We start from the raw sequence: 25,736 nt of genomic DNA on the forward strand, positions 1-25,736 counted from the left end.
GGGGACATACTGTTATTAAATAATGTTCTTTTTTGAGTGGAGGATGAAGCAGAGAGAGTGGGTAGGAATGAAGTGAGAAAGACAGTAGGAATAAAAAGACAGGACACCTTGGGACAGAGCAAGAGCTGGCTAAGAATTAGAAGAAAGCAGGCATGCTGAGGTGGAAGGTCTGAAAAAGGGGTACTGATAGCCAGGGGTGGGGTTGAGACAAACGGAGGGACATAGGACTAGCAAATTAAAACAAGACTGGGACCAAAGACAAGGGGCTGGGAACTTAGCAGAGCGGCAGCACCGAAGCTCTCAGCCAATTGCAGCGGAGCCCTGACCTCCCACCAGGGTCCTCCCCACTCCGTTCACCTTGTTTCCAGCACGGCGGGTCGCCCCTGGTGCCTTTCACACCCCATCTGGTCCTTGGCGCCCATGACCTTGGCTTCCGAAGCTGCGTGGCTGCCTCCCAGCCCCGCGCCTCGGCCATAGGTCGGCTCCAAAGCCTGCAGGCAGCAAGCCGGATCGCTGGCGCCTCCCAGGTTGCATCCAGACTGAGCAGACAGCCCTGGAAGGGCCAAGGGAGGGCGGGGCTGAGGGAGCCAAGGCCTGGTTGCCCTGCCCCTCATAGCAACTAGAAAGTTCCATTCCCCCACCTTGAGCGGTAAACCGCCCCCCCCCCACCCCGCTTCTCTAACACACACTGACCTCAAATCAGTTAGCTCCTATAATCTGGCTCCCTACAGCCATGGGGCCTCATCTCCAGGGTTGGAGTCACCCACCGACCCCTTCCACCCTGGCCTCCTATTTGAGAGGTGTCTCACCACCAACCCCACTCCTTCCTACTCTTCTACCCCATTGTGAGAGAGTGAGGGTCTTCTTAGTCCCTGGGTCAGCCCCTCCACTGCTTCTCTAGCTCAAATCTCACCAAACATGTAACATGGTGCAACAGTCAGATGGAGAGGGCCAAAGCAGCAGAACTCAGGAAATAGGGGAGGGACATGGCTCCCTCCATCTAGGCACTCAGTCACTTCTCATCACCCACCAGGGTTTCTGTCTGACCAGAGCAAGGGGAACTTGGATTCCAACAAGAATACATTGAAACCCTTCTAGTGCCAAGAATATCCTGAACTTTATGAACAGAAGCATGCCTTATAGACTCGCTTATGTTACAGATGCAAAACTGAGGCCGAAGAATGCAGATGACTTAGCAATTATCTAAGGGGAACAATTATCTTTACCTTGCAGGACTGTTGTGAGGATACAAAGGGGCTGAGCATGATGCCAGAATACAGTCTCTGTAAATAAAGATTTGCTTTTTTTTCCTCAAAGATATCTGCACTGGAGATCTACCACACACAAAAAGTCTGGACCCAGGACCCTAAGTTACATAACTTAAATTCCCTTACTCCTAACCTCCACCCACAGCAAGCAAACTTGCATTACCTGATCTGTCTTTGTTTACAATGGAAGGAAGACAGAAAGTTGCCAACTCTCAGGTCTGGTCATTTCCACGCCACTTCTGGTGATGGCCAGTAAGGGGGACAAGGTTCTAATAGTGGCTTTGCACGAACTACAGCTTAACCTGGGAAATTTTTCCTCTCTCAGCCTCAGTTTCCTCATCTGTAACAAGATAGTAATCCTTATGACACAATGGGAATTATGATAAGAGGATACACAGGTAAAGGTCACAGTCCCTCCCTCTACCAGCTCCATATCTTGTGTCATGAAACTAGAGCTAAGCAGCCCCATGTGGGAAGGACAGGCTAGGAAAAGGAAGAGGAGTTTGTGAATTGAGGCGTCCTTATTTATAAGCAAGAGATTTGCACCCACTTTTTCTAGACTCAGTGTCAGAGCTGGAAGGGAACAAGAGATTAACATCTTGATCTCCATTGCCAGTCATCCTTTTCCCCCAAGGCAGTGGCACACAGTAGGTGTTCACAAAAAAACTTATTGAATGAACATATTCTTCACATGGGACAGAGGACTTGCCCAAGGTCGAACAGTGACTCTACTTCAGAATCGAGACAGATCTCCTGTCTACTCCACCTTCTACTAGGCCATGCTGCTTCACGGACTTCTTTTTGTCTTTCTTCCACGTGATCATAAACCAGGGAAGCCCACTCCTCTCCCCCAGCACTCTCAGGACTATCAACAATCCCCATTCTGGACCAGCTCAGTCAGAATGAGCAGCCACTGGAAGACTCTTCTGTGTGCCCCGCTTGGTGCTGCCAAGCCTTTGAGGTCTAAGTTTCCAGCAGCCCCTGTATTACTCCTGCAAGTTCCCCTCTGGGGAAAAGGAGGCCGCAGTCAGCTTCCTGTGAGCACAGGAGTTTCCCTTTTGCTCACTGGTGAAGCCGGAGTATAGGACACAACCCCTCCACAGCAGCAGCCTAGAAGGAAGGGCGGCAGCAGCCATTTCCTACCCTGCTAAGGCATCTCCCTCTCTGGTCAGTCCCTCCCCTATTTCCTGAGTCCTACTGCTTTGGCCCCAGCCAGGACAGTGATGTGAAAAGGCTCAAAAGTTAACTTTAATCACAGAACCTGGAAACTAGAAAGAATCCCGAAGGTCATTTATTCCTACTCCTTCACCACTGTAGGAATGCCCTATGTTAGCAAATCTGACCTAACCTCTTACAAAGTCAAGTTCCTTTTTTATAAAATCACAGGATGACACCCACCTGACAATGTTGTTGTGGTGTGGGAAGAAATGTGAGAAGGGACTTAATAAAAGCTGATGTGTACTGAGTGCTAACTTTGTGCCTGGCATCATTCTTACCACAACCCTCTAAAGTAGGTACTATCATTATCATCATCATCATCATCATCATCATCATCATCATTTTATAGATGGAGAAATGAGGAATGACAAATGTAATGTAACTTGCTCAATTCACACAGCTAATAGTGGTGATGGCAGAATTTGAGCCCTGAAGCTCACTTTTCACCCTTGTAAGGGTGGTCATCATCCTTACCCCAAAGAATGATCTATCTTAAAAGTTCTAGGAGTTCACATGTCTGTGTGCCTGGAACTTTTGTGCCCAAGTACCCCTCAAGGCCAAGGGGAGAGAATTCGAAAAAACCCTGGGGAAGAGGGGCTGAAAATGGACCCTGAAACCTCAGCTCCAAGCAGGGCATGTCTTTGAAGTCCCTGCTTTTATCTTAAACACCTGATTTAATTTCCCGGTGTCTTTGAGGAAAATTGGCACTCCAGGAAGATGGAACACATTGGTCCTGTGCATTCATATGCTCCAGGCCACTGCCTTTTACCCCAGGAGTACCAGACACTTGGCACATGGTAGGCCCTGCATCAATGAGAAGAGTTAATGTTTATGAAACACGTGATATTCAAGCCAGCATTCTAAGCACTTTTCACATATGATTTAATCATCATGACAACTCTATGAGGATGTCAAATTATTATCATCACTCTCATTTTTAGTGGAAAACTGTAGCACAGATAAGTGATTTGCCCATGGTTACACAGTTTGGAAGTGACCACTGGGCTTTAAACCCAGACAGATGTCAGCCTTGGCTAGTAACCACTGTACATACTGCCCTTCAGGCCATAACAGAGTCTCTCTTACCTGCCCATCTCCACCACTCTCCACCAGAATGATTGGTTGATTCTTGGCAGAAGCAGGCCTTATCCCAATTAGGTTAGCAGCTCCTTGAGGGCAGAGATGTAGTGTCTATCCCCCCAACTCACCCTTCCTCAGATCAATGCTACGCCAGGGGTTGGGCCATGTACAGGGCTTGTCATTCATATGTACCAACTGACTGCTTCCTGGTTTATGGCACCCATAGGGCTGGTGGATAGAGCATTAAAATTTCAGGCAAGAGTCCTCTGCCGCCCTCCATGGCAAAGATCCAGCTTCAGAAATGGCTACCCATCCATCTACAGGGACAAGTCCACACTTCTAAGATTGACATTCAAAGTGTTGCACAAGGTCACCCAGCCAAATCAGCTGGCATTCCTAGAACTTCATTAACTTCATCACCCTCTAAATGTCTAACATATGCTCTTCTCTCTCATGAAAATGCTAATCCTTATTTCCTTTGACTTATTTCCCAAATAGTCATTTGGTGCTTTCAATGTGCCTGGCACTGTTCTAAGCTCTTTGCACATTTTAACTTACAGACTCCTTACAGAAACCCTGTGGGTAATATCCCATTTTACAGATGAGGAGGCTGAGGCACAAAGAGGTTAAGTTATTTGCCATATCCCCTGCACCTGGCAAAGTCCTACATATCCTTTCTGGCCCTCCTATGAATAACTTAAGCCATTCCCTTTCTGGGGGCTCCCTCAGCTCAGTTGTACCAGCAATCATTCTATACTGAGTTTAGTTATCTAGTATATGCCTTCCTGCCCAATAAGAGTTTAAATTCTCTGAAAGCAAGGACTGGGTTTTATTATTTATGACATATTCATTGCTCAGGAAGGATTTGGCACTTAGGGAATATTTCTTAAAAGACTGAATGAAGAGTGAATGAGTGAGTGAGTGGCCCAGAAGCTGCTTGACCAAACCAAATGGTGGCTGAGAGATTTGGGGTTTTCTTTCCCAAATGCCATTGGAGTAGAGGACTGTAAATATGACTCAGTGACTGGGCATGAAATGCAACCACAGGTAGTGAGGAGAAGAGAAAGAAGACCCCTCCCATCCCATCCTGTTCCTCATGTGGCTGGACCAAACTTGGCACTCTGACCACAAAATCATTGGGCTGCTGGGGCACCTAGTACACCATAAAAGCCAGTGGCTCTGGGGTCTTCTCCGGAGAACTGAGCTTCTCTGTTGCCCCCTCAAAGGCCCCATGACTGCCTCTCCAATTCAGAGGGTTATATGAAAGAGAAGGGCTTAAATGTCACCCCAGGGGGTTAGGGTTTGCTTCTTTGGGCCTCAAACATTATGCTTCAGTGAACTTGCTTGGTCCTTCCCTTGCTGGTCAAATACACTTTATGAAAAAGTAGAGGGGAATTTGAGCACAACTCTGGTCTTCAGTCCTGTTTCCACCATTCAGTAAACAAACAAACAAACAAACAAACAAACACCCTGTGTAGCCTTTGGCAAGTTACTGACCCTCAGTTTCTTCACCTAGAAAATGAAAATAACTTTTTTCTGCCCTACAAACCTCAAGATAATGGATCTGAGAGCACTTTGTAATTGGAAATGACCAACTGCAGAGAGCATAGCAGTGTTTTGCAGCTTTGCAATTGAAGGCAGAAAGGTCAAGGACCGGAGCCTCAGCCTTTCCCCATCTCCACCTGGCTGTGTATGCCTATTGCCCAATCATTAGCCTTTTCTGGACCTTAGTAAAATGGGAAGGCTAATTCCTAGGCCCTTTCAGCCAAATCTTAGAAGGGCTGCTGGATGGAGGTGTGGATTTTATCAGCTCTAGAGAAGGCACCCCTAAGAACTGCAACTCTCAAAGCAACCTTGGCTTTGAACACCAGCTTTAACACTTACTAGAGGACATATCACTTCTGTGGTCTTCAGTTTCCTCATTTGTTAAAGGATACAATAACACCTACCTCCTTAAATTGTTCTGTAGATCAAATACAAAAGCTCTGATAAGATGCTCTTGTCAGTGGCAAACTTGATCTACTTAGTACTTTACTCTGCCTCATCACTTTCATCCTATCTTTGTATCATATAAGCTGCTCAGTTCTAAAGTCCACCAATTCTGCCTTTATTTGGGAAGTAGTTACAGGACCTACCTATAGTTTGCCCTTACCCTCAACTCACTGGCCTCAGTACACACACTTTCACCCCTGTCATTAACTGGCAGAAGCCTCTCCTCCTCTTCCCATCACATGGCAGAGTATAGCACCAACTCAAAGTAACACATACCCTTCAGTCTGGCTCAGAGGTCCAGGTCCAGGGCTCTGTCCATTTGAGCAGCTGGCCTGGCCATGAATGAAAGCTGCTTGGGGACATAGCTTGGGGGGGTGGTCAGTTATCTGCCTCCTGTATCCCTACCACTTGTGACTAGCCAAGAGGGCCAGCAAGCTATGACAGTGGGCAGGCTTTGTTTGCATTCATCACTTGGTACATTCCCCTGGAATTCCAGGCCAGTTATGAGAGAGTCCCTGAGTGGCTCGAAACTCCATGGCAGCCCAGCCTGGAGCTGGTTGGTTCCCAGTGAGCATGGGATCCACACCCTCATGTTACAGTTGGAGATCCTGAGGCACATCCAGGGATGGGCAAGCAACTCAAGGCCCTACACCTGGGCTTTGCCCTCCAGTATTTGTGCCTACCTTGTCCTGCCCTGGAGGTTCAGTCTCCCAGAGCCCTCTCTCATAGGCCCTGAGAAGTTCAAGCAATCAGTTCAGAAGAAGGGGTGCCATAGAAGTCCCAAAAACTTCTCTTATAATTTCTCCTCAGTGTGGTGTCCTCAGATAACCCATGCCGAAGTCTAGAAACAAAAGTTGGCAATGCACAGGTTCTTAGATAAACAGCAACATGCCTTGAACAGATAGGGGCACCCACACGTAGCTGTGAAAGGTGTGGAGAGCCATGCCAGACCCCTGTACTTCCCCAACAATGAGTTGGAAGCCAGGCTGCAGTCCAGGAACCTGGGAGGAGAAAGAGCCCTGTGAAATGTCCACCTGGGTCAGTTGGTAAGCAGGATTTAGCCCAGGTCAGCTGCATCCCCCAGATTGGAGACCTCAGGGACAGGGGTCCTTGTCCAAAAAGAACCCTAAACCCTGTGCAGTGTGAGGCCCCATGAGGACAGGCCTTGTCTTGTTGTCTTGAAGTCTGGGGCGGTTCCAGCAAGATAGGAGGGTACAAAGTGGCTGCTCAAATTCACAGCTCAGGGGCAAGGCCTCTGGATCAGCCTCCCCTTTCCTCCTATTCACTCTCCTTTCCTAGCTCTTCTTTTCCCAAACCTGGATGTTCTGTGTTCTAATTTAACCAAAGGGGCTGTTCTCTTTGACTAGTTACTGTCCCCCATGCTTAGTGGTGCCACCATACCCCTCTCTGCCTTTGACTTGCTGTGTAACTTGCCCATTCAGTGTCAATGAGCATAAAAAGGTTAGATGCACTAGATCACACTTATGAATTGTGCCTCACAGTGGCAGGGGAAAGGCTTCAAGGCCTACCTTGGGGATGTCAAGAGAGAAAATAACAAGGGAAGGCTGAGCCTGGAGACTCTAGGCCCTGACCCTTACCCCACCTTTCTAAAAGCAGTCATGCTGCCTTTTTTCTGTTTTATACAGTATATTGGGGTTCCACATTGGGTTCAGTTTTGGGGGGAAAGAAAAAATTTAAAGGAAATGGACTAGATATGTTCCTCTTGTACCTGGACCCCAGTTACCTTCTGAGTGATCATTACGTGCCATAATACAAGTAAAATGTTTAGGACCATGCCCAGCACATAATGGTGAGGACAATAATAGCTATCATGTATTGAGCTCCTACTATGTGCCAAGTATTTTTCAAAGATTGTACCTGTATCAATTCATTTGATCCTTCCAAATCTTCTCAAGAAAACACTATTATTATCCTGACTAGAGGCCCAGTGCACGAACTCTGTGCATGGGTAGGGTCCCTAGGCCTGGCCGGCAATCAGGGCTGATCTGTGGGATGACTGACAGGGTAATCGGGAGCCCCCATTGGCACCCACCTTGGCTGGCCTGGGGCCTGCGGGCTGAGGGCAACTCCTGCGTTGAGCGTCTGCCCCCTGGTGGTCAGTGTGCATCATAGTGACCCGTCATTTGACCGGTCGTTCCACTGGTCAATCTGGCATTCAGTCAATTTGCATATTAGGCTTTTATTATATGGGATTTTACAGATGAGGACACTGAAGCACAGAGAGGTTAAGAAACTTGTCCAAGATCACTGAAAGGTGCAACTGGGATTTGAATACAGGCATTTTGGCTCTAGGACCCTTATTCTTAATTAGTACAACTATTGGTTCTCAATACATATTTAGTTATTTTTTATTCCTCTGGTGATGGTTATTTTCATTGAAAAATTATGTTACCTTCATCTGTTAAATGGACAGAGTTCACCTTGCATTATGACTGTACCTGAAAATCAGATCATGGCTGGAGAATGGGTGTGTTCCTGCTTTGGCAACCAGGCCAGGCTGCATGATGCCCTCATGTGCCACATCTGCTGAGATAAAGCCTACATTCTGGGGCCACTTCTCCAAATAGTGGGCAGTGGAAAAATGTTGAGTTTGCTAAGAAAATAAAGACTGGCTTGTAAGCACAAAGCCTAGAAGAAACCAAGCAGCAGAGCTGCTAGGAACTTATAAAGTGACTGGATGTCCTGCATGAGACAAGACTACTGAAGTCCAGCATTCAGCCCTTACTGACCCTACCACCATGAATGTCCTCCATTCACCTGACTTAGCCTGCCTTTTTTTCAATTCTTCTCCTTTTCCAGTCCCCTCTATTTTTCTTTTCATCTCTCCTCCCTCTCCTCATTCAGCAAGACCCATAATAACTTGCTAAACCACAACCCTCATATTTCTTGTATTTCCACTTTCCAGGGGAATTTTGCAGTTGGTCCTGATTGCTTCACCCAACTGATCCTCCCTTTCTGGCCACATTCATCTTTTCTTGGGCCCCACCCACCTTCCAGGATACTTCCCTCAACTTCAATGCCCTCAGACCAGAGGCTTGTCCTTTCCTGCCTTTACTTGGCCAGCAGAGCCACTAACTCTCTGAGCAAGTCCCTTCCATTTTCTAGGTCTCAGTTTCTCTATTGAGGATTGAAGGGGAGTGATTGGAGTAAATGATATCTGAGGAGCTTTCCAGCTCTAATTTCCCACTGTTTTACATCCATTGAGAAAATTGAATATTCTTGTCCACTTCTCTCTCTCTCTCTCTCTCTCTCTCTCTCTCTCTCTCTCTCTCTCTCTCTCTCTTTCTCTCTTTCTCCCCGCCCCCCCCCACACACATTTATGTGTGTGTGAGCTTTCCTAGAAAACTCTGAAAGCATTAGTTGGGGCCAGAATCTGAGGAAATGGGAGCTGAAGGAGGTAGAGGGTGGGAACAGTAATTGCAGAATTTTCAAAGTGGAACAGCATTTTGAAAGCCAAATAATTTTAGAAAAGTGGTCCTCTCAGTTGGGTTTGGTTCCAAATGAAAGTCAAGGAACTGTGTACCCAAAACCAGGACAAGAGCAAAGCCCTTGACCCCTCTAGGTGTGGTCCACTCCCTGGGATTCAGCTCATGTTCTCGGCATTCACCACACCTGCCAGTTCCAGACAAGTCATCAGGACTAGGGCAATGGGGATCTGGCTCCAGATGGGTCAAGTTTCTGTTCTCAAGGTGCTTACAGTCAAGCCACAAAGATAAGCATGGAGATAAATAGAGCACCTCTTACAGTTTCTAAAGCGCTTTCATTTTTTTCTCTTTGGTCCTCACAACAACCCTGTCAGGTAGCAGGAGAGGAACTGTTATTCTATTTTACAGAGCAGAGGACTGAGAGTCAAAGTGGAGACAGAATTCACCCAAGCTGATCTGAGCAGCAAGTGGAGAGCTGAGACACAACCCTAAGTGTTTGCTCTCCAGAGCCAGCACTCTGTCCAAAGCATCATGCTCTTGCATTTTCAACAGCTTTGACAATAGAAGTTTTCTGAGACACTATAAAAAAACAACAACTGCCTAAGACATTTGTCTTAGCAATATCTTTACCGACACAGCTCCTAGGGCAATGGAAACTAAGGAGAAAATAAACAAATGGGACTACATCAAAATAAAAAGCTTCTGCACAGCAAAAGAAACCATCAACAAAACAACAAGAAAACCCACTGCATGGGAGAACATATTTGTCAATGTTATATCCAATAAGGGTTTAATCTCCAAAATTTACAGGAACTCATGTAACTTAACAAAAGGAAGATAAACAGACCAATCAAAAAAATAGGCAAAGGACCTAAATAGACACTTTTCAAAAGAGGACATTCAGAAAGCCAAGAGACGTATGAAAACATGGTCAATGTCACTAATCATCTGAGAGATGCAAATCAAAATGACAGTGAGGTACCATCTCAGATCTGTCAGAATGGCTATCATCAACAAATCAACAAAGGACAATTGCTGGCGAGGACGCAGAGAAAAAGGAACCCTCATGCACTGCTGGTGGGAATGCACACTGATGCAGCCACTGTGGAAAACAGTATGGCCTTTCCTAAAAAAATTCAAAATGAAACTTCCATTTGACCCAGTAATCCCACTTCTAGGAATATATCCCAAGAAAACAGAAACACCAATCAGAAAGGATATATGCACCCCTATGTTCATAGCAGCACAATTTACAATAGCTAAGATTTGGAAACAGCCTAAGTGCCCATCAGCAGATGAGTGGATTAAAAAGTTGTGGTACATCTACACAATGGAATACTATGCTGCTGTAAAGAAGAAGGAATTCTTACCATTTGCAACAGCATGGATGGACCTGGAGAGCATTATGCTAAGCGAAATAAGCCAGTCGGAGAAAGATAAATATCACATGATCTCATTCGTATGTGGGATATAATGATCAACAATTTGATGAACAAGAATAGATCCAGAGACAAATGGTAGGGGAGGGGGTGTTAGAGAGCAACCAAAGGACTTGTATGCATGCATATTAGCATAATCAATGGACACAGACACTGGGGCAGTGGGGGCTAGCCCGGGGTGGGAATGACTGGTGGGGTGTTCAATGGGGGGAAAATGAGGCATATGTAAAACTTTAGACAATAAAAAAACTAAAACAATAAATAAATTAATTAATTTTTAAAAAAAACGCCTAACAGTGGCTAATTCTGAAATGTGGAAGTTAGGGGTTATGAAACTTTGGCTCTTCATTTTATATCCAGACACACAAATGGACATGTTTCTTTGGAAAATGTATTTTATTTCTAATATATATGTGAAAGGAAATAGCTTCAACACAAGGCATCACATGATCCATGTTGTAAGACAGATACACAGTATGCTGGGGACTTGAAGTGGGTAGGGGAGAATATTTGAACTGAGCTTCATAGAATGGGAAAGGTCTAATCCAGGGGTGGGCAAACTTTTTGACTCGAGGGCCACAATGGGTTCTTAAACTGGACCGGAGGGCCGGAACAAAAGCATGGATGGAGTGTTTGTGTGAACTAATATAAATTCAAAGTAAACATCATTACATAAAAGGGTACGGTCTTTTTTTTTTTTTTAGTTTTATTCATTTCAAACGGGCCGTAGTTTGCCCACAGCTGGACTCTAATCAGACTGAGTTTCGTAGGGCAGTCCCAGAATCCCAGAGAGTGGAGCCGTCAGCTTTCCAACTCTGCAGCTGTTGCTGGCTTCTGAGGCAACAGACCTGCCTAGAAGCAATTCTTTCCGAACAATTAGGTACATATATTGGGCAGGATTTCCTTTTTTCTTTCTTTTCCTCATTTTATATTGTGAGCTACCTGAATCACAACCTGGGGCTTGGGAAACACCTGCATCATCCACCCATCACTCACCTGGGCTGTGATCATGGATTGCTCTGGAGATGCCCAGCTGGGCCAGTCCAGCCTGGCAGGGGCAGAAGGAGCCATAGGAACCAGAAAACTTACAAACAGAAGGTGGGCCCATCCAGACCTCCCCACACTACTTTTAACTGTTTTTTACTAGGGTTCAAGATTAAGTAGTATTAAACAATCAGATGACCAGATTGATTACATTTTTTTCAAATCACATTTTTGGGAAATCAAGATCATCAAATCCCTTTCCAATTAAGGGTCACATAACCATCATGTGTAGGAGCTTAAAGGACCTTAGAGACTACCCTATCTCATCTCCCATTTGATGATGGGGAAGTTGGGGCCCAGACAGGGAAGGTACTTGCCCAAGGAGTTTGCTAGCAGCCAAGTCATCATGTCTGGTTATACTTTAGCCCTCACTGACAAATGACCCTTGCTGTGAGCCTGGCTTCCAAGGGGCTCCTTGGCAGACACAAGAAGGAAAGCATATCTGCTCTTTGAAGACCCCAGGTGTATGAAACATATCGATTATTTCCATCACTCAATCCCTCTGGCCTACACACAGCCTCCCTGGAGTGGGGGTGGGACTCCAGAGCTATGATTCAACATGGGCCCTTCCCGTCCCATAGGCCCAGGGGCTCATTCCTGAGACCTCAGCTCCTGCCTTCTTAATCTCAAATCAGACTTTTAGATTGGATAAAACATCTCCACCTTCCATCATCCTGTTGCCTGGGCTAGTCATGGTAATCATTTTATAATCATTTGATAACTATAATTTGTGTATTACCTGGGAGCATATAGAACACACTCTCTCCTACTATCACACTTAGTTCCCACAACAACCCAAGAGTTGGGTATTTGGATCCTCAGTTTAAAATTGAGAAAACTGAGGCTCAGAGAGGTGATCGTACAGTTAATAAGTGACAGAATTCAGACCCAGAGCTGTCTGGATTCTCCAGAAACAGCTCTTTCTGACAGTTTAAGGCTACCTTTTTTGCTTGTTTCTTGGCAAGGATGGATGGACAGATCGGTGGGTAGAGGGATGAACCAAATAGTTTCTAGCATTCTCTCTGGGGGGCTGGATCTGTATTAGACATGAGGATACAGAGAGGAATGAGACACAGTTTGTACCTCAGGGAGCCCAATGTGTCATTGAGTGCTTCTCAAATTTTTGCACCAAAGTACCCACAATAGTTGAACATTCTCCACACAGCCCGAAGGAGCTACAGAAGCCCATACAACTAGCCACAAATGAGAAATTTATTTGAAGTCTCCACTTTCAGCTTACAATTCATGTAAATTTAACATGCTATTTCATACCATATATCTATGCTTATTTTAATATAAAAATGATGTTTTCCCAAATCTTTTAGGGAAAATGGACCATTCCTAGTAGGTAATTTTGAAAATATCTTCTAGGAAGGTGTTCTGATTACCTCTGGCCCAGGGGAGACAAATAGCCCTCTTTGAGAAGCAAGAGACAGTAGTAAGATTTTGTGTGGTGAAGATGTTTTTACCCTTCAAAAATAAGGGTTTGGTAAAGAGGCTATGAACTTGCACATATGTGACACATGTATATGTGTGCCTATAGAAGCTCCAGAGGTGGTCAGAGCTGTTTTCTTCAGGACCATATTCCTTTAGCAGCCAAATAATTCACACTTCTACTCTGCTGACTAGTTGTGAACTAGCCATGTACTGCAGCCCCAAAACCAGGACTGGAAGGGAATAATGGAGTTCTGGAGTGATTTATTTTTTTTCTAAAATACTTTTGCATTGGTTCTTTTAGTAACTGCAGTTGGGAAACAAGATGACATCCACTTCCCAGTGACAGGGAGCTGAGAGGAGAGAAAGCCAGGCAAACTTACAGCAGGTCATGCGGGGTGATGAAGTAGTTGCCCTGAGAGATATCTGGGGACTGGCAAAGAGCTTTCCTGCTTTTGCTGGCTTTCTTAAAACAACAACAAAAAACCCATGCACTTTATAAAGCCTAAATGTTGTTCTGCCATTTGCTTGTTCTGTACTTAATTTATATTTCTTTTCTTCTTGATTTTATCTTCTTGATTTTAAAGTCAGGTTCTGAGTCCCAGCCTGGGCCATAGGTTAAAGGGAGCAGGGCATCTCTGGGGAGGGGGGACAGATGTGGTGATAACAGCAGTGAGATCAAAGGATGACAGCCAGAAGTGGGGCATGGTGGGGAAGGGCTGGAGATTCTGAACACGACTGCCCTTCCCTCCTTGAGAGTCTACTTTTTAGCCTTTTTCTCTTTCCAAACCTTGGAGGGCTTTGTGTTTTGTTTTTAATAACAAGGCTGTTCCCTTCCCCTGTGGAATGTCCTCCCTGAAATATCATGCTCCAGGAGCACGTGGACACAGAGTTGGAAGCCTCTGTTCTCGGGAGCTCTACTTCCTATGTTTTCATTTTTCTTCTCAAAAAACCCAAACCAAACCAGCTCTTCCTGTTTCTGAGTTTGGGATGTGGAAGGTCACACAGCAGGGACTCTCTAGCTAACAGGTCAGAAGGGGCTTTGAAAGCTGCCCCTTGGCTGCCCTGCATGGAAGGAGGGCTGCCTGAATGGAATTTAGTCTTATGGAAAGAGGAGGAAGACAAGGAGAAAGGTTGTGTGTGCTTGGGGGGGGGCAGCTCTAGTTCTGACAGTTTGCTCTCCTTTACCTTTGCACTTACCCCCACCCCCACTAGAGCCTGGATACCAGAGGGCTTCCACCAGTTGAGATGCTAATCTTCAGCCTTTGGTGACTGCCAACTGGGAGTAAGTTTAGGGAAAAGTCATCATGACTGTGAGTAATCATTTTAGGACCTGGAATGGTTCACTCTAGGGAAGAACAATTCTGGGGAGGACAATATAAATGAGTGGGGATTTGGGTTCTAGTCTAAGTTTCACCACCAACAAGCTGTCTGCTGTTCAGATAGATCACCTACTTTTTCTTGGCTTCAAATTCCCCAAGTGCAATGAGAGCATTGTACTGTATGAGCTACCAGGTCCCTTCCATCTCAGACTTTGGAAAATTCTAAATACCAGCAGTTTAGTCATAGAGAAGAAGGAACATGTGACTTTCATAAGACACCAAGGGGTGAAAATAGGACTGTTTAGTGGAAGTTGTGAGGCAGATTTTGGCTCAATATAAAAAAGAACTTTTGATTGAGTATAGAATGGAAAGGGATACTTGACCATACCTGGAAAGTTTAGTGTGGGCCCCAGAGGGCACATAGTAGGAATGCTATAAAAAGGAGCTTGTTAGCCATTTGAGCACTGGACTAGAAAAGTGATCTCCAACATCTACTTTTATATGGCCAACTACAGTCTCCAAATGAAAACTTCATGGGATCTCAAAAATATATAATAGATGTGGTTGAGTAAAGGACCCCTCAACTCAGTTCTGCCCTCACTTCCTGCAAAGAATCTCAAGGAACTCAATATTAAACAGTTTTGAAAACCACTGCTTAATATCATCCTTGAATGCCCTTTCTGCATTGAGATATAGAGCAACCTCCAAGTTTCAAAGGTTTGGTGGAAATGTGTTTTACATGGATCTGAACCATTGGCTGAAACTACTGGACTCTCAAGACTCTAGCTCAAAACAATGTGTCATCTGGAACAAATGGGAACTCTGTGCCAATATGTAATAGCTAGTTCAGAGCTGAAGTGATAGGGAAGAAAGGCTGCTGAGAGGAAGAAGGCACTAATATGACTACCAAAAACTCTTTTGCTATGCCATCATAAATAAAAGACAATCTTTGGCAGAGTCATTATTTATGTGAAGCCCTGTGCTTAGTTCTGTGAATACAGGGGTCAATCACATGTAGCTCTTGTACACAAAGAGCTAATGTTCTATGGGAGATACAGAAAAGAGGCAAATTCAGATGAGCATGATCTGTTATAATAGAAATATGGACAAGATGAGAAGGGATGCCAGAAGACAGCTTTAAAGGCCAAGTAGAGGGGCAAAGACACACCCAGTGGAGACCCCAATATGAGAATTCATTATACATAAAGAAAATAGTGAGTTGTCCCATGGGACTCAGAAATGTGGGGATATAGTAAGAGTTGAAGCAATAAAGATAGGTTGTTTAAGTTGTAAAGGACCTTGAATGCTAATGCAAAAAGGTTGGACTTTTAAAAATTTTAATTTTAAAGAGAGAACTCTGGCAGCAATATGAGAGGAGGACTGGAAGGGAAGGGATGGTGGCAGGAAGACCAGCTTGGAAGCCATAGCAAACATCCATGCCAGAGCTGCTAAGGGCCGAGATGGAGAGCTATGGTAGTGTTGGTGAAAAAGGAGGGCATATTTAGGATACATTACAGAGAAGTTTCATGGGCATGATTTGGTGACTGGATGGCAACAAATGAGAGAGATGAAGGAATCCAGGTGATTCTCATGATTCTTGCTTGAGTGACTGGGTGGATGATATTGCATTAGCCAAGAAAGAGAGTCTTGGAGAAGTTTTCCAGAAGAATGATAAAGAATTATGATCTTTAGTATTGCGTGTGAAGTATCTGTTAGATCTTGTGGTTGAAGTGTCCCATAGCACTTCCCAGGTCCTTTCCAGACCTGTCATTCCATCTGTGATTTCCATTCCTTCCTGAGTACCTGTGTAGCTATCCCATGCCAGCCAGCCCTTGCTCTGATCTTCTGGATTGGCCCAGGCTGTGAAAATGGCTGAGACTGTGTCTCAGAACATTTGCCTGATCTGTGTTTGTAAGCCTGGGCCTGACTTTGTGTTTTGCATTACTGCACCAGGATCCTGGGCTTCCAAGTACCTTTTGACCACAAAGAAAAAGCTGTTACACTCCTCCAAAAGAAAGCTGTTACACTCCTCCACAGATCTGGAAATCTTTCCCCCATTCCAAAGAACATCTTGAAATTGCCCTTTGCACTGACCTTATCCCTGTCTCTCCCTCCTTTCAGTCTGACTCTGGCATGGTGGGGGGAGGGGGATGCAGTGGAGGATGACATAGAGTCAGAATGCAGAAGACCTTGGGACCTTCTAGTTTAACCTTCTCATTTTTCAGACAAGGAAACTGAAGCCCAGGGAAGGGAGACAACTAACTGAAGGTCACAGAAGTTAATGTCAAATCTGGGACTAGATCTCAAAATTTTCAATTCACAGTCCACTGTTTTTGTCTTGGCGGAATTCACTATAGATCATGGTTGAAATATTTCCTGTTCCAAATGATAATCAATTCCAGATACCCCCCTAACCAAGTAAATCTTTCTACTATTCCAACTTGCCATGTAAAATAACTGTCAAATGTTAGATAAGTTATGCCCTGCAAATGTTCTTCATACAATAGCAAATGCTAATTGACCAGATCTGTCAAGAATTAGTTACAAGAATTATTTAATTATTTTTAAAAGAAAAGAAATCAACTGAATTATTATTCTGATGATTTTCATAGGCTCAGCATTTCAGTCTACTGACCTCCTGAATCTTGGAAGTGCTACCCAATAACAACTTAAATAAATGTATTTATTTTTATATTTTCTCCCTTTTAAACTTGTCTCCATGTCCCCTCAGAGACAGAGGGAGGGGTTTGAGGTAGCTTATGGATGGAGTCTGGTACTGAAGCCAAGCCTGTAGCCAGGCTTGAACCAGTTGGGTTGGGGACCCAGACCTCTTGTTACAAGCCAGCTATTATCCCCCCCCACCACCACCACCACCACAGGTTGCCTCATCAGGAGCCTAGAGAGAAGCCCTGAATGGCTCCAGACAACAAAAGGATCATTGTGCACTGGGAGCAAGAGGCCTCAGGGAAAATTTAGTGCAAGGAAGGTGGGAAGGAAGGTCAGCAGCCTCCTCACTTCTATGGTTGCTAGGAAGGGGAGCTAATGGGTTAAGCAACAGTGTGAGGTTTGGAAGTCAAGAAGTCACTGAGCTCTGTCCAGTGTTGCCAAGCAGTTAGAGTGTCGGCTCACACATCGCAGGGTCATGGGTTCAATGCCTGGTCAAGGGCAAGGAACCTGGGTTACAGATTTGATCCCCAGCCCAGGTCCGGGTGTGTGCAGGAGGCAACCAATAGATGTGTCTCTCTCACATTGATGTTTCTCTCTCTCTCTCTCTCTCTCTCTCCCCCCTCACTCCCTTCCATTCTCTCTAAAAAATCAATGAAAAATATATCCTTGGGTCAGGATTAACAAAACAACACAAAAAGTCATTGAATTAAAGAGCAGCAAGATACTTTAGAGGTTATTTAGACCAAATCATTCATTTTATAACTGGGGACACTAAGGCCCAGAGAGGGGAAGGAACAGGCCCAAGGTCATACAGCTGGCTAAGGACAGAGCCAAAACTGAAACCTAGAGCTTCTGATTTCCCAATCAAGTATTGTCACTTCATTACCTCAAGGCAGTTCAGAATTGTGGATTTTGTTTGTGGGGAAGAAGCTCTAGAACCTATCTCTATCTTAGGAGAAATTCATGCTTAACAACACGATGTGAGAACTTGGAAAAAGTATGAAGTGATGCGGTAAGTCTGAGAGCACGTAGTGAGTATTGGAGTGAGCCCTAAATGCCTGAACCTCCTCCTGACCCCCTGGTTTGTGTTACCATAGCTAGCTGTTTGTTTTACAATGCTTGGTATTATTACATGCATGGGATGATTTGGAGATATACATTGACACTTTGAATTGTGACAGATATATATTGAACTCAATATGTATTAGGAAATATATAACTAGTACCTCAAACCCTAATTTCATAGATATTAGTTTAGAGTAAGGCATGTGCCCTGACCAGGAATCGAACCATGACCTTCTGGTTCATAGGTTGACACTCAACCACTGAGCTACACCAGCCGGGCCAGTTGTACATTCTTAACGTTCTCTTATGAAGACAGTGCCAAAGGTTTGCTCTCTTAATGGGCTCACTTAGGACTAAAACAGTAGTGAGACCGAAAAACCTATGACTGATCTTAATAGGAAGAAGATCAGATATGCAAATCACATGAAATTGTCAGCTGTGAGTCAGTGTCTCAGCTTTTTCTTCTCTAAAAAGTCCCTTGAGCCTGTTGTGTTCTTATATGCCATTCTTACAAGTTCCACCAAAGTAGAACAGGCTCAAGGTGGAGATGGAACACTGAGGGCCAGAGAGAAGAATGTTCTTAAGATCATTCAACCATGAGAGGCACAGTCCCAGATCTCTTGACTTTCAAGATAATGCTTAGCCCACCACTGCCCCACATTTTCTATTTCATTGCCTTTTCTGCACACTCCCCTCAACCCTATCCTCACCCCCAAGTCAGGCGTTATAGCCTCCACTGAAGTCTTGTCTGGCACAATTCACTTTCTTAGACCTTCTGAACTCATCAAATACCCAAGAATCTGGTAACATTGGTCACCTCCAAGAGGATTCTGGGTGGTTAAGAGACAGGAGTAAGAAGACTATTTTTGTACCTTTTGAGTTTTGAAACAAGTGAAATCATTACCTAGTCCAAAAATAAATAGGAAAACAAATCAAGAGTTTGGTTCCTTCCCTGAGCTAAATCTCAAAGCTAACCACATTTATTCAGCACTTTAAACTTTTAATGTACTATCTCTTATGATCCATATGAGAGCCCCATGTAGCAAGTAGCTCCATTTTATAGATGTGGATATTGATCTTGGGCTCACACAATGAATTAGTAATAAGATTTGGGCTGCAATCCAGACCACGGATCTCCAGTGCCTTGATGCTTCAGTAGCCACATCCACAAAGCTCATAATTTGTGCCAGACTATCCTCGGATCAGCCTGAACCAAAGTGTTCACTTTTGCCCTTAAATAGACATTTTCAAACTTTAACCTAAAGAATTAGCACAATCAGTCCCAGCTCAGCTCTGTAAGTGGCAACCTCTTCTGCCTGGCCCCACATTAAACCACACTCCTCTGTCCTTTGGAAGCCATAGACCACTCAATCACCTGGTACCTACCTTTCAGGATTCAGCACTGGCAACTTATCGTGGCACAAATATTCTAATGAGGCAACTTGGCAGCTACAAATGCATTTGTCTGGAGGAGGGGTCACTATTTCAGGACCTGAGGGGTTCCCTTTTAGCCTTTGCAGCTGGTGTCTCTGAAATTCATCCTTCCCCAAGTATGGGCAGGCCACAGATCTTGTGCCCCCACAAGTCTCTGTTGCAAAGCAGGAACTGTGCTCAGCAAGAAGCCCTGGTATGATGAGGGAGGAGGCAGGGGGGGGGGTGGAGAAGCAGATGTATGCTGTGTGCTGATCAAAGCAGTGTTCCTGCTTCAAAATAGGTCCCCTCTCATCTGCTGTCATGGCAATGCAAATAAACACCTCGTCCTGTTGGTTCTTCTTCCTTTTTAGCAGCCACCACCCAAGAACTCAAGGTCTTAGGGTGGAAAAGTCCTTGGGAGGTTACCAGATCTCCTCTCTGCCTCCTAGTAAGACTGTGCCCAAACCAACTGCAACTACTTGGGGAAGTCTTCAGGACCTCACACAGGTCCTTAGCATGTCACTTGTTAATTGGTGTTTTTCTGTTCCACACAAGTCCCCAATCCTTATTGCCACCTAAAAGCCATGCTCACTCAAGTCACAAGTTCATTCTGATTAATTGGAGCCAATGGGAATGGCTGAGGTAGGGTTGGAGCAAAGAGGATGACCTAGATGACTTCAGCAAACCCAGGATGATGCCAGAAGTTCAGGCTCTGGCAGTAAATGCATCCCTGGCCAGTATCCTTCTTTCTCTTCCTCCCCAAAGCAGTCATCTTCCCCTAGATGACTGTGTCCCCCTCAACAAAAGGGAGTTGCTCTCAGAATGACATCCACTTGTCCACACCCAAGTAGGAATCCAGAGGCAGAAGGCAGATAGGCAGTCAGGCAGTCAGGCTAAAAGAAACTTGTTAGAGAAAAAAAGGAGGGAATTTTTTCTCTCAAGGCTATATATATGCCTCAAGTCCTAACTAAACTTCTTGGTAGTCTTCCAGATAAATCAAATGGTGGGGATACCAAAGACACTGACTCAAATGTCAGGTCTCTTTTCTTCACCCTCCACTTACCTGTTCCCTTTCCCAGCATACCTCCCAACTCTAATATACTTCCTAGTGGACAAAAGGCCTATGAGAACAAGGGAAGTATATGGGTGGCCGCCACTTGCTGGTAGCTCTTCAGAGAAATCCTCCCTTGGCTCCCTAACAAGAGAAAACCCTCCATCTGAGAAATGAAGAAGCTCTGCATGCTCATTCACTTCCACAAGGCCAGGCCCAAGTAGTCCAGGAAACGCCCACTGGAGGGAGACAGAGAGGATGTCTCCAGATTTTACACCTAGGCCATTGGCTGTACTGCCCAGGAACCTAATCAGCCAGCTCATTAGGAGCACTGAGAAACTAAGTCCCATTGCATGCCACGTGTGAGCCCCACCTCACACACTTACCAGCATTCTTCCTCCCCTGCTGCATCGGGAAGCACTGCAAAGAAAACAGAGAAGAAATCAAAGCATTGCAGACACCCATGCAAGTCAGAACTGGAAGGGATCTTTGCAAGCAGCAAGTTCAATCTTCCCATTTTACAGAAAGCTACACTGAGGCCCACAGAAAAGGAAATGAAGTATAAGTGGAGAAAAATGGAACCTAGAGATCCAAACTCCTGGCTGCCCACACCATAATACTTTCTCCTACTCCACTGGCTGACTCCTCTGGTTCACTCTCATCACATAGGGAGCAGCCCCAAGTCAGGGGATTGGAGACAATCTTCACAGTTCATAATACTGTCCCAAGGTCTGAAAATAAGGATTATTCAAAGGAGCAGTTAGCATTGATTTAACACATACCAATCTTGGTATAGCAAGGTGTGTTGGTAGAAAGAGTAGTATTTAGAATTGGCAAGCCCAAGTTCAGGGCCACTTTCCTCTACTTACTGATTATGTGTCATTGGATACACAATCCCTCTTGAGCAGGGGTCTTCAAACTACGGCCCATGGGCCACATGCAAATACAAATATTGTATTTGTTCCCGTTTTGTTTTTTTACTTCAAAATAACATGTGCAGTGTGCATAGGAATTTGTTCATAGTTTTTTTTTAAACTATAGTCCGGCCCTCCAACGGTCTGAGGGACAGTGAACTGGCCCCCTGTTTAAAAAGTTTGAGGACCCCCGCTCTTGAGCTTCAGTTTTTGAATCCACAATACTAGGATAGTAATAATACCGACCTCACAGGCTTTGTGAGAAATTAATGTACCTGAAAACACTTCTTAAAATTATAAAGCACATTATAAATTCATTCATTCAATAAATATTATAGAGTGCCAATGGCCTTCAAAGCACTGTGCTAGATGTTAAGGATATAGCAGTGATCTAGGCAGGTAAGGTCCCTGTCCTCGTGGAGGAGGGACAAACAATAAACAGGTAAACCAATAAATAAATAAGGAATTTCTGACATCACTAAGAACCAAGAAGGATAAACTTTATAAAACAGGATGAAGCCCTGGCCAGCATGGCTCAGTGGTTGAGTGTCAACCTATGAAGCAGCAGGTCACAGTTCAATTCCCGGTCATGGCACATGCCTGGATTACAGGCTCAATCCCCAGTGTGGGGCATGAAGGAGGCAGCCGATCAATGATTCTCTGTCATCATTGATGTTTCTATCTCTCTATCCCTCTTCCTTCCTCTATGAAATTAATAAATGTATATATTAGTGCCCCAGTGCATGGATTCATGCACATTGAAAGGAAATTAGAAGGTGGCCAGCGGGATGGGACTGGGTGAGACAGGCTGGACATGCCCTGGAGCCAACCTCCCATGGTCCCTCCCCAGCCGGCCCCATCTGGGGCAGCGCTGTGGCTCAAAGGGCAAAGGGCAAAGGGCATCTGTGGAGTGAGCAGGTTCCCTCTGGCAGGTGGGGTCTCTTGGCCTGGCCTGTGGGGATCGGGCTGAAACTGGCTCTCCGACATCCCCTGAGGGGTCCCGGATTGCGAGAGGGTGGTTCTCAGGTGACGCACCCTGGAATCAGGCTCCCTCCTCTCTAGTTCCAGGGTGCATCACCGGAGAACTGCCTCTGCCAAGTCACCACAGCTCGGCAGCTCCTGCATTGAGTGTCTGCCCCCTGGTGATCAGTGTGTGTCATAGCTACAAGTCAGATGGTCGGACAGTCACTTAGCCTTTTATAGATATAGATAGATATAGATATAGATATAGATATAGATATAGATATAGATATAAATATAGATATAGATATACAGGATGAGGTAGGGAGTGATAGGGCAGGAGGAATAAAGGGATTGCTTTACTTTAGAAATGGTGGTCAGAGAGGGTTTCTCAGAGGAGCTAAACTTTGAGCAGAGGCCTGAATGATAAGAAGGAACCAGCAATCTGACAATTTGGGTGCAGAAGATTCCAGGCAGCAGTTGAAGAGAACAGTGGGAACCAAATTATGCAGGGCTTTGAGGCCAGGGTGAAGATTTTGGCTTTGATTAAAATGACAGTAGGTAGCCATTGGAGGGTGTAGAGCTGGAGAATGACAAGATGTGATTTCTGCGTTAAAAAGATCATTCTGGCTGCTGTGTGGGGAATGGATTGTAGAGTGAGAGTGGAAGCAGGGGGATCTCCTAGGAGGCTTTTGCAATAGTTAGATAAGCAATGTCAGTGGCTTTGTCTGAAAAAGTAGTGGTAGAAATGTTAATTCAATAGTTAAGAATGAAAGGAAAAAGGGTTTCCCTTATAGATAGAAGGATCTTCTTGCCTCTTCTGCTTTTGTGCAGCCAGCCTGTGAACCAAACAAAGGTTATCAGAAAAGAGTTTGCCACAATATTTTTTATGTCTCTTATCCTCTGAACAATGATTGCCACACCAGGTGCAGGCAACAATGATCTCTAATCCTTGGAGATTAGGCTCAGTCCTAGATCACCCTAAAATGACTAAAGGTCAAACCCATCCTGGTAGACCATAAGACAACCTGGTGAATCTTCAACCCACAATTGGCCACAGGAGAGAGCAGAGATAGGAGGCAACCCCCACCCCGTGTTCATTGACAAGGCCCTTGAGGGATGTTAGTGTAAAGCAAATGAAAAATTCTGGAATGAGATAAGTGTCAAAAGAGGAGAAAGACCAATCAAAAGAGACAAATATGAAATTTCCCTAAAAACCTACAAATTGGACCTATTTAAGATTCAGCAAGTCAATATAATTCTCACTAGTGGACAAAGATTAGTAAAAAGAAAAGATGAAGAAGGAGAGTCCTAAATGTGACAATTCTAGGAAATTAGGGGAAGAATTGACGGGAGGAACAGACTGTTCTGAGGTCCTATTCATATTAAATTATCTTCTCTTCAACCCTGCCCCAACCTATCATAAGTATAACAGAATTAAAGAAGTTCAGGAGCTAACTTGGCTTTAAATTTACAGGATACAAATAAGTGACCTTGTTTAACTGTTACAATCAATCTGCATGGTAGGCTTTATTATCATCATGTGACACATGAGAAAAATGAGGCCCAGAGGAAGTGAAATGACTTACCCAAGGTCACACAGTTAGTAAATGTCAGAACCAAGCTTACACTAATTTAGGTTTATGAAGCTGCTAATTTTATGTTATCCTATTTTTTTCTCTCTGCAGTCAGAATAACCAGGACTGGGCCAGAACTATGAGTCCCACTCTAGTTTGGACCCTGATCCTGGCACTATTTTGGTAGCTCAGAGACTTACAGGAAAAAATGAGGCATGCACTTTTGTATCAGAAAGTTCTGCTACCAAGTAAAATCTATTTTTGTTTCCTGCTTGTAGACAGCCATTCTGGAAGAATACCAGGATTAGTGGTGACAGTCTTCCCATCCAGTGGGTCATTCATTCACTCATTATGAGCCTTCTCAGGGCCAAGCCCTGTACTGGGTACTCAGAGATTCAGCTATACCTGGCATGTGCCTTGCCTTTGAGGAATTCATGGCCAAGTTGGGGGGAGGGGTGTAGGGCACGTGCACAAATCATCACAGTTGCATGTTAATGCTGTTGGAAAGTATAAAAGTATAAAGCCTTGTGGAACTGAGCAGAGGGAGTAATTAGTAGCTGAGAGTGCAAGTGCATTGTCATGAGGACATTCGGGAAGAAAGCAGCATTTAAAACAGGTCTCAAAGGATGAATAGTAGTTCATGAGGCAGACAAAGAGGCAAAGAGTATGGCAGGCAGAAGGAAGAGCATAGCAAAGGGCAAGGAGATGTGGAAGCATGTGGTTTGAGGAACTATGTATAGTCTGGCTGGAGAGCAGAGTGCCAAACAGAGAGTGAGAAATGAGTCTGGAGCAGCAGGTGGGGGTCAGGTCGTGAAGAACCTTCTAAGTCACATGAATAAACTTGAACTTTATGGTGAACCCATTGGGCAGCCATTGAAGAGGTCTAAACAGGGGATTTACATAGTCATATTTATAGAATGTCACTCTATATGTTGAGTAAAGAATAGATTAGGAATGGGAGTGGGGAAGGTTAGACAAAACTAGAGATAGGGACACCAGAGCAGATCGGGCCAGTGGTCTGTGGGATAGAAAGGAGGGAACCAAGATATGAACTATTTATACACTAGGGGCCCAGTGCACAAAATTCATGCACTGGGGGGGGGGGGTTCCCTCAGTCCAGCCTGCCCCCTCTCACATACTGGGAGCCCTCAGGGGATGTCCTACTGATGGCTTAGACCCGCTCCCTGCTCCCCTTGGGGAGCGGACCTAAGCCGCAGTCTGGCCTTCCTTTGTGGGAGACGACCAGGCTGATCAGGGGAAGGCACCAGCCCCATCACCCCGCTGCTTCAGCCACTGTCAGTCACCGCAGCCACCAAGGTGTTTTCATCAAACACGGACTCTAGTCCCTTCATCATGAAAAAATGACAACTTTCTTTAGGCATTTTCAAGATGTGTCTTTCATAGGATATGACATTTCTTACTTTCTTTTTTTTATCCTCACCTGAGGACATGTTTCCATTGATTTTTAGAGAATGTGGAAGAGAAAGGGAAAGACAGAGAGAAACATCAAAGTGAGAGGAACACTTTGATTGGTTGCCTCCTGCATGAGCCCTGACCTGGGCTCCGGCCAGGGAGGAGCCTGCAAACCTAGGTACATGCCCTTGGTCAGAATTGAACCCAGACCCTGCGGTGGGCAGGCTGAGGCATTATCCACTGAGCCAAACCAGCTAGGGCAGGATATGACATTTCTTAGCCCTCCAGCAGTGGACATTCGTTTTTTTCTCCAGGAGTGTGGTAGAAAAACCCTAGATCACCTTTTAGGATTCTTATTACCCAAGTTACTAAGAATATTACCAGTGGCATCCAGGGGCTTAGCCAATGAGCAGTCAGAAAAGGTGTTCCTCTG

At 44.9% G+C, this 25,736-nt stretch overlaps 1 protein-coding gene across 1 annotated transcript in view; it reads right to left on the reverse strand.

Moving 5' to 3' along the window:
* Positions 1–25,736, reverse strand: part of STARD8 (StAR related lipid transfer domain containing 8) — an 86,844-nt gene that overhangs the window by 41,355 nt on the left and 19,753 nt on the right. Inside the window, exon 2 of the mRNA XM_023764612.1 lies at positions 20,826–20,859. Coding sequence (XP_023620380.1) covers positions 20,826–20,859 — 34 coding nt within the window. The remainder of the gene's footprint in view (positions 1–20,825; positions 20,860–25,736) is intronic.

This window comes from Myotis lucifugus, unplaced genomic scaffold (assembly GCF_000147115.1).
Source record: "Myotis lucifugus unplaced genomic scaffold, Myoluc2.0 scaffold_4, whole genome shotgun sequence".
NCBI classification, from domain to species: domain Eukaryota; kingdom Metazoa; phylum Chordata; class Mammalia; order Chiroptera; family Vespertilionidae; genus Myotis; species Myotis lucifugus.